At 39.8% G+C, this 10,000-nt stretch overlaps 1 protein-coding gene across 1 annotated transcript in view; it reads right to left on the minus strand.

Annotated features, from left to right (window-relative positions):
- Window positions 1–139: 139 nt before the first annotated feature.
- Window positions 140–10,000, minus strand: part of LOC143027987 (uncharacterized) — a 20,889-nt gene continuing 11,028 nt past the window's right edge. Inside the window, exons 12-15 of the mRNA XM_076189629.1 lie at window positions 4,882–4,995; window positions 3,161–3,271; window positions 1,658–1,768; window positions 140–706 (exon numbers count right to left, since the gene is read on the minus strand). Of these exons, the coding sequence (XP_076045744.1) occupies window positions 597–706; window positions 1,658–1,768; window positions 3,161–3,271; window positions 4,882–4,995 (446 nt within the window). The 3' untranslated portion in view covers window positions 140–596. The remainder of the gene's footprint in view (window positions 707–1,657; window positions 1,769–3,160; window positions 3,272–4,881; window positions 4,996–10,000) is intronic.

The following is a 10,000-nucleotide window of genomic DNA, read 5'->3' on the forward strand; positions in this document are numbered from 1 at the left end:
CACAATCTACTAGTTTATTAATTTTCTTTTTGAGGGAGTCTGTGGGGTCTCTTGAGATCTTCTTAAATTTTCTCTCATCGTTTAGGATTTCATCCATTTTTTGTAAGTATTCTTCTGTGTTTATTAAGACGAAAGTGGCTGCTTTGTCTGCTTTTCTAATATATATATTTTTATACGTTACAGTATACTGTATACAATATCCATCCTGCCACACATACATTTTTTTCGCTTTTCTGAAATCTCCCTAAGTCCCCAATCGTTATCTTACCAATATTAGCATATAATGTCCATGGTAGTTCAATATGTCCTAATAATGGTCGGAATTTACCCAAACTGGAAACCACTGGCATGTCGACATTAACAGAAGTAAACATACATACACATACCAAAGGCCCCCTCCCCCTTACACGGGGGGTAGCCAAAAAGAAAAAGGCATAGAAACCACTCCCACCCATTCCATTTCCTATATATTCCATTCCCCTCCACCCTCCACTCTCCCTCTATCTATAACGGAAAAGAAACGATCTCCTTATTTTTTTGTTTTCCTTACGGACCAAAAAGTTTCTGAGTTTGTTTTTTCTATAGTATTATGCTGACTAAGGGGCCTCGCTGATGGAAGATGACGAGATGTTTGTGATGGGGGCTCGTAAGCAGTTGAAATTGTGTCGACTTGGAGGTCCTTGCGAGGCTAGTGGCGAGGGAGCATCTGAAAAAGAAATGAATAGATGAAATTATAAAATAAACAAGTAAATGGACAAATTAATAGACAAATAAAAATATAGAGAACTAGATAAATAATCAAGTGAATAGATAAATACATAGATAAATAGATAATTAACTAAATTTTTAATTTTCTTCCTCTTCTAACCCCTCCTCCTCCTCCTCCTCCTCCTCCTTCTTCACCTTCATTATCCAACTTCCTCCCCCTTCCAGTCTTCCTCTTCGTCCTCCTCCTTCCTCTCCTCCCCGTCTTTCTCCTTCCTCCTCTTCCTTCCTCCCCTTCCTTATTTTCCTCCTCCTGTTCAGCCGCTTCCACTCCGGCTCCTTCTTCCACCTCTTCCTCTCCTTCCATTCTCCTCTCTTCCTCCACCTCCCCTTCTTCTTCACCCTTTCCGTCTCTTTCTTCCTCTTCCTTCCCCCTTCCCTTCCTCCTCCTCTTCTTCCTCCTCCCCTTCTTCATATCCCTTCCCGTCTCCCCTTCTTCCTCTTCCTCCCCCTTCCCTTTCTCCTCCTCCTCCCTCTTCTTCCTCCTCTTCCCTTTCTTCCTCTCCCTTCCCGTCTCCTTCTTCCTCTTCCTCCCCTTTCCCTTTCTCCTCCTCCTCCTCCTTCTCCTCCTCCCTCTTCTTCCTCCCCTTCCCTTGTCTCCCCTTCTTCCCCTTCCTCCTCTTTCCCTTTCACCTCCTTTTCCTCCTACTCCCTCCACCTCCTTCCTCTCCCTCCCCCAGCCTCCTCCTCCCTCCACCTCCTTCCTCTCCCTCCCCTAGCCTCCTCCTCCCTCCACCTCCTTCCTCTCCCTCCCCCAGCCTCCTCCTTCCTCCACCTCCTTCCTCTCCCTCCCCCAGCCTCCTCCTTCCTCCACCTCCTTCCTCTCCCTCCCCCAGCCTCCTCCTCCTCCTCCTCCTCCCTGGCCCGTGGCCCTCGAGGGGAAGAACCTGACCCTTGCAGAAGAGTTCGTCCTCGCCGAAGGAGCACTGTTTGCATCCGTCGCACCGCCACGACTTCGGGATGCACAGACCACACCAACAACGCCAGTAGCCCGGCTTGCAGCCTAAAAAATAAAATAAATAAATAAACAAATAAAACAAAACAAGATATAATAAAATAAAATGAAATAGATGAAATAAAATAAAATGAAGTGAATAAAATAAGATGAAATGAAATAAAATAAAGTAAAATAGAATAGAATAAAATAGATAAATGAATAAATAAATAAATAACTGAATAAACAAATAGATAAATAAGATAGATAAATAAAATAAATATATAGATAAATAAATAAATCATATATAAATAATGAATAAATAAATTAATCAATACATACATACATATATATATATATATATATATATATATATATATATATATATATATATATATGTATATATATATAGATATGAATAAAACAACACAGCAACTATGTATAAATTAATATGAATAAGTAATGTATGAATCAAGTAAATATAGAATATAGAGTATAGAGTGTGTGCGTGTGTGTGTGCGTGCGTGCTTACATGTGCGTGCGTGTGCACGTGTAAAGAAAATACAAATAATTAAGTATAAACAGATAAAGCAATATGTAGGAAATAAGGAAACAAAGAAATAAACAAACAAATACACAAACAAGCATAAGTAATTACACTGGCAGATGAATATATGAATAATAATAAGAATATATAGGTAATAAGAAGATAAATAGATGAAGGAATTAATAAATAAATGAATGAATAAGTATATCAGTAATACATAAATGAATTGAAATTAATAATAAATAAATAAACAAATAAATAGGTAAATTAGTAAAAAAATAAATATGTCAATAATACATAAATAAATAAAATAAAATAATAATGAATAAATAAATTAACAAATAAGATAAATAAAAAAAAAAGAATGGACAAATAGGTAATAAGAAGATAAATAGATGAATAAATGAATAAATAAATAAATAAATGAATAAATAAATACATAAAATATTAATAAATAAATAGACGAATAAGAAGATAAATAGATGAATAAATCAATAAATGAATACATAGTAAATAAAAATATCAATAAATAAATAGACGAATAAGAAGACAATCGATGGACAAATAAATAGTTAAATGAATACATAAATAAATAAAAACATTAATAGATAAATAGACGAATGAATAGATAAATTAGTAAACGACCAAATGAACAAATAGGTAATAAGAAGATAAATAGATAGATAAATAAACAAATGAATACACACATAAATGAAAATATAAATAAATAAATAAATAAATGGACGAATAAATAGATAAATTTGTAAACGACTAAATGAACAAATAGGTAATAAGAAGATAAATAGATAGATAACTAAACAAATGAATACACATATAAATAAAAATATAAATAAATAAATAGATAAATGGACGAATAAATAGACAAATTAGTAAACAAATGAGAGAACAAATACCTTTGCAATCCTTCTCGTCCTCGGCCTGGGAGCAGTGGGCTATTCCATCGCAAACCAGAGACTCCGGCACACAGACGCCGTTGTTACACTCGAACTGCTCGTTGCTACAGACTTAGAGAGATAAAAAAAAAAAGAGAGAGAGAGAGAGAGAGAGAGAGAGAGAGAGAGAGAGAGAGAGAGAGAGAGAGAGAGAGAGAGAGAGAGAGAGAGAGAGAGAGAGAGAGAGAGAGAGAGAGAGAGAGAGAGAGAGAGAGAGAGAGAGAGAGAGAGAGAGAGAGAGAGAGAGAGAGAGAGAGGTAATTACCAGATTTATGAACCCAATGCTCTATCAGTTTAATAGTTGACCTTTATTTTATGGTTTTATATATATATATATATATATATATATATATATATATATATATATATATATATATATATATATATATATATATATACATATATATTCATTTTGCTCTTGCTGTGTGTGTGTGTGTGTGCGTGTGTGTGTGTGTACATGTGTGTGTGTGTGTGTGTGTGTGTGTGTGTATGTACGTGTGTGTGTGTGTGTGTGTGTGTGTTTGTGTGTATGTGTGTGTGTGTATGTGTACATGTATGTGTGTGTGTGTACGTGTGTGTGTGTGTATGTGTGTGTGTGTGTGTGTGTGTGTGTGTGTGTGTGTGTGTGTGTGTGTGTGTGTGTGTGTGTGTGTGTGTGTGTGTGTGTGTGTGTGTGTGTGTACGTCAGGTAGACCACGATCTTGGACCCGTGCTCGGCAGCTATACTATCTCGGATGAGAGCTCAGAGTTCGTACATGCCCCGATCTATGGGTCTTGCTGTAGCCTTACACATACGCACCCCCACATGCACGCGCATGCACACGTACACACATACACATGCAGGCATTCGTGCGCGCGCCCACACACACACACACACACACACACACACACACACACACACACACACACACACACACACACACACACACACACACACACACACACACACACACACACACACACACACACACACACATAATAGTTAACGATCACAAGTCCGACACGTGATCCAAGACCATGGTGAATCTCACACACACGCCTCGTGGCGCAGTGGTTAGAGTTTCCGGCTGTCACTACGGCGGTCTGGGTTCGAATCCCGCCCAGAGCTGAAATAATTTCAGTATCGCTGCGCTGCGAGTCGTTACTCCAACTCTCGTGGGCGGGAAGTTGGAGGTGTGTGTGTGTGTAAAATCACAGCATTACCCATAGATCGGTCATATATGAGCTCTTAGCTCTCTTCCGGGAGGGAAGTAGCTGTCAATCACGAGTCCGACACGTGATCCAGGACCATGGTGAATCACACAAACTCTTTGTTCATAACAGAGTGCTGGATAGTGGTGCAGTAATGCTGTTAATTATCTAATTAGTTAATTTATTTATTCACTTATTTATATATACATTTACATTTTTACTTATTTATTTGTTTATATTTATTAGCCTTGGGCGGGACTACAATTCAGATCGCTGAATTAGCGGCCAAGAACGACACCACTGCACCATCAAGCCATGTGTGAGCGCGTGCGCGCGCGTGTTTGCATATATTAATGAAAACTTATCCTCAATTAAACCCATTTCTCGTATATAGATTTTTGTTTTTCTTCGAAAATATCTTGGGCTAAAATCCAAGATGGCTACTGGTTGTTTTTCTTTTCAACATTTTTTTTTTTTTGTGGATGACCTACCCTGGCAGTTACTCTCGTCCTCTCCAGAAGTGCAGTGGTCAAAGCCGTCGCAGACGAGCGATGGTGGGACGCAGATGCCGTTGGGACAGCCGAAATAGCCCGAAGGACAATTATCTGGAGGAAGAAGAATAAAGCCGAGGATTAACTGGAGGACAACAGTTACATTCTCTTTGTTTAGATTTACTCGTAAAAGAAAACGTTTACTTTTTCAAAGTTTAGGGGTAGCTTTAATTTACATAGATTATTTATAGATGAGACGTGTTTTTTGAGTTAAAAATGCGCATGTAGACATGTACACACGTGTGCACTTACATACATACCGACACACTTACACACACTTGCACACACACACACACACACACACACACACACACACACACACACGCGACTCGGTGGCGCAGTTGGTAGAACGATGAACTACTAGCATGGTGGTGCGCGTAGTGCTTGGTTCGAATCCTGCCCAGGGCCGAAATTAATTTCGGTACAGCTGCGCTTCGGGTCGTTACTCTGACTCTCGTGGGCGGGGAGTTGGGTGTGTGTGTGTGAAAGGTCATAGCATTACCCATAGATCGGACCTACGAGCTCTGAGCTCTCTTCCAGGAGGGAAATAGCTGTCGATCACGAGTCGAACACGTGATCCAAAAGACCAAGTGAATACACACACACACACACACACACACACACACACACGAGCTCTGAGCTCTCTTCCAGGAGGGAAATAGCTGTCGATCATGAGTCCAACACGTGATCCAAAGACCAAGTGAATACACACACACGCACATATCACGGCCCGGTGGCGGATTGGTAAAGCACTGGCCTCACAAGCCGGAGAACCGGGGTTCGATTCCCCGGCCGGGCGGAGACAAGTTGGGTTTGTCTCCTTTCACGTGCAGCCCCTGTTCACCTAGCAGCGAGTAGGTACGGGACGTTAGTCAAGGAGTTGTGACCTTGCATTCCCGGTGTGTGGAGTGTGAGTGGTCTCAGTCCTACCCAGAGATCTGCTAATCATGAGCTCTGTGCTCTCTGCCGTAGGGTGCAGCAGATCCGAGGTGAATACACACACACACGAGCTCTGAGCTCTCTTCCAGGAGGGAAATAGCTGTCGATCATGAGTCCAACACGTGATCCAAAGACCAAGTGAATACACACACACGCACATATCACGGCCCGGTGGCGGATTGGTAAAGCACTGGCCTCACAAGCCGGAGAACCGGGGTTCGATTCCCCGGCCGGGCGGAGACAAGTTGGGTTTGTCTCCTTTCACGTGTAGCCCCTGTTCACCTAGCAGCGAGTAGGTACGGGACGTTAGTCAAGGAGTGGAGTGTGAGTGGTCTCAGACCTACCCAGAGATCTGCTAATAATGAGCTCTGAGCTCACTGCCGTAGGGTGGTGTCTGGCTGTCTCGAAAAGAGGCTGCAGCAGATCCGAGGTGAATACAAACACACACACACACACACACACACACGGTGGCGCGGTTGGTAAAGCGTGGCGGGGTTGGTAGAGCACTAGACGGGGAAGTACAGTGGTACTCGCAGTACCCGGTTCGAATCCTGCCCAGGGCCGAAATTATTTCGGTATCGCTGTGCTTCGGGTCGTTACTCTGACTCTCGTGGGCGGGGAGTTGGGTGTGTGTGTGTGTGTGAAAGGTCATAGCATTACCCATAGATCGGTCATACGAGCTCTGAGCTCTCTTTCGGGAGGGAAATAGCTGTCGATCACGAGTCCAACACGTGATCCAAAGACCAAGGTGAATACACACACACACACACACACACACACACACACACACACACACACTATTGTTACTGTGTTGAAATAATTTCAGTATCGCTGCGCTGCGGGGTGTTACTCCAACTCTCGTGGGTGGGGTGTTGGGTGTGTCTGTGCGTGCAAGGTCAAAGTATTACCCATAGATCGGTCATACGAGCTCTGAGCTCTCATCCGGGAGGTTAATAACTGTCGACCACGAATCCAACACGTGATCCAAGGCCATGATGAATCTCTCTCTCTCTCTCTCTCTCTCTCTCTCACACACACACACACACACACACACACACACACACACACACACACACACACATACATACACACACACACACACACAAACACAAACAACGATCAAACATACGAATAAAAACCCAAATCAATGGGTCTGCCAACTTTGAAAGATGGAAGAGAAAGAGATGACATGATTACAGTATTCAGGTCAATAAAGGGGACAGATTGCTTTGGCAAAAGACTTTTGACTAAGGATGGGAAGACTGTAAAAGATCTTTCTCAACTTCATGGAAACAAATTAAGAAAGACGACGTGTCGAAAGAATGTGAAGGAAAATAACTTAGAAGATGATATTTCCTAAGTTCGGTCAATATATAAACTCAAATCTAGATATGATCATTAGAAATCAAGGACATAGATTAAGTTGGAACTACATGAAATTGAATCTAGGTATGTTAGAAAATTAGTGAATAGGAGACGGGACCCGACGAGCGTTGCTCCTCTTCTGTATACTACAATTAGGTAAACACTTAAAACCCAGAAGCACAGGAAAACTGTATATTTCGACCACTTTCTGTAGTCCTCTTCAGCAGAATGAGGACTACAGATAGTGGTCGAAATATACAGATATCCTGTACTTCTGATACTATTTCTCCGATAGTGGATTTTAAGGGTGCATTTATAAATGTGTTATAACATTACAGTTTCCCACAGTTAGGTAAATACACGAATATACACGCTCATAGCACTCCAGCGGTAAATTAAATAGAGGGATTGAAACTATTGGCTCTGTCATTATCAAGATGAATAATGAAGATGACATTAAGAGAGGTGATCTCTTACCTTGGAATAGGAGAGTATGGTGAGGTCAGAAAAATATATATAGAATATATAAAAATACACATAGAATGTATATAAATATATGTAAAATACTGTATATGTCTGAACATATAAATATACCTGTGTTTCTGTCTAATCAGTTTGTGGAACATCCAGAAATAAGAAAAGATTAAATCAAAATCCATAAATTATTTTAAGGCCAAATTTGTTCAATGCAAGCAAAGGGACGAAACCCTACGAGCATAAATTCTTTTCTGTATAGTTCAGGTTGGCAGAATACACGCACACAAATTCACGCGTCTCGATGGCGCAGTGGTAGCGTTTGCAAGCGCTACTCTAGTGGTCTACGTTCGAATTCCGTCCAGGATTAAAATCATTTCAGTATTGCTGTGCTGCGAGCCGGCTCTCCACCACTCGTGGGCGGGGAGTTATGTGTGTGTGTGTGTGTGTGTGTGTGTGTGTGTGTGTGTGTGTGTGTGTGTGTGTGTGTGTGTGTGTGTGTGTGTGTGTGTGTGTAAGGACACAGCATTACCCATAGATCGGTCATATATGAGCCCTGAGCTCTCTTCCGTGAGGGTTATAGTTGTCGATCACAAGTTCATCACGTGATCCAAGGCCATGGTGAATCACAAACACACACTTTGACCTTGTACGGGAAGTCCCACCTCGATACTTGTGAACAAGAACTACCTTGATAAGTGGTAATGGACATAACTGCCTAGTGTAGGCCTTATGGTCTCTTGCAGTCTCCTTCATTCTTATGTTCTTGTGTTCCTCTTTATCATCTCTTATTTTCTCACTGTGGATCCCTTTAATCTCTCTCTCCGTGTTCTCTGAATTATTGTAATTTTATTTATCTTTTTATTTTCTTATTTTTGTAATTGTTTTTCTGAACTTAGTAATTCAGGCTTTCTAGAATGCCTCAGATTTTTTCTGTGCAATTCTTATATGCAAGAAACGTCTAGTATTCTTTTTTAATTCCACTGCGAGGTTCTAGAACTCGCTTACTCCTCCTTTATGATTTTCTTTCTGTGTATCAACTAGCCATTTTCTGATAAGTGTCGAAATATGTTAACTAAAATTTTTTCTTTCTTTTTTTTAGGTAACTTTTCCTGGAGGTATTTTAATTTTTCCATTTTTTATCTCCTTTTCCGTCACTGTTCGAAAAATCTAAACACAAAAAACTAATAAAATTGTCATCTGAACGAAATAATACGTAAACTGAATATTTGTGTGTCAAAGAATTGGATGGAGAAGGGCATACAAAGATGTGTTGGGAATAGAGTATATTGCCCTAACGTTGAGACCACCTTGGTCTTCTTCAGAGGACTCGCTGCTATACAATCAGATCACAAGTCTTATACTCGTAGCGAGAGGGAACCCGTCAAGCTACGAGTATAAGACTTGTGATCAGATTGTATAACAGCGAGTCCTCTGAAGAAGACCAAGGTGGTCGCAACGTTAGGGTAATAAACTCTATTCCCGACACATCTTCGATTGCTCTTCCCCACACAATACTCTCTCATTTGTCTTAAATAATTTTTTTTAAATATTTGTAATTATATATATATGCACTCTGCATGTGTTAATTACACAACACGAAGTTAACATTTCTTAATAGGTTTTTGAGTTACAGCCCAGCTGAATGCAACCAGGAATGAGCCAATGAAATTGAAATGAATTTTTTTAAGAATTTTATTCTTAAATTTATTTGCAACCAGAGTGATAAATGCGAGCGTTACAATATATATATAATATATATATATATATATATATATATATATATATATATATATATATGTATATATTCCTGAGATTTTTGACTGGTCGCTCACATGGTGGAAGACCCGTCGAGAACCCGCGGGGCCCTCTCTCTCCTGATGCAGGCGACACAGGTTCCTCCATCATCGAAGTTACCTCCTGATGGGGGCGTGAACAGGTTCCTCTCGCCCGATTTACTGTTTCTTCCTCGCTGTGTCGTTTGGGCGTGTGAGGGACACCGCGTTACCGTAGCCTCATCAAACCTTTTGCATTTTTTATTCTATTATTATTGATATCAGTACTAATATTGATATCAATATTAATTTTAATATTGATACTAATAATAATATTAATATTAATATTAATATTAATATTAATATTAATATCAATATTGATACTAATAATAATATTAATATTAATATTAATATTAATATTAATATTAATATCAATATTAATATTGATAATATCAATATTAATATTGATAATATTAATATTTATATTAATATTATTATCAATATTA

The sequence above is a fragment of the Oratosquilla oratoria genome, chromosome 9 (genome assembly GCF_046742065.1).
Source record: "Oratosquilla oratoria isolate Oo_2021 chromosome 9, ASM4674206v1, whole genome shotgun sequence".
In the NCBI taxonomy this organism is placed as follows: Eukaryota; Metazoa; Arthropoda; class Malacostraca; order Stomatopoda; family Squillidae; genus Oratosquilla; species Oratosquilla oratoria.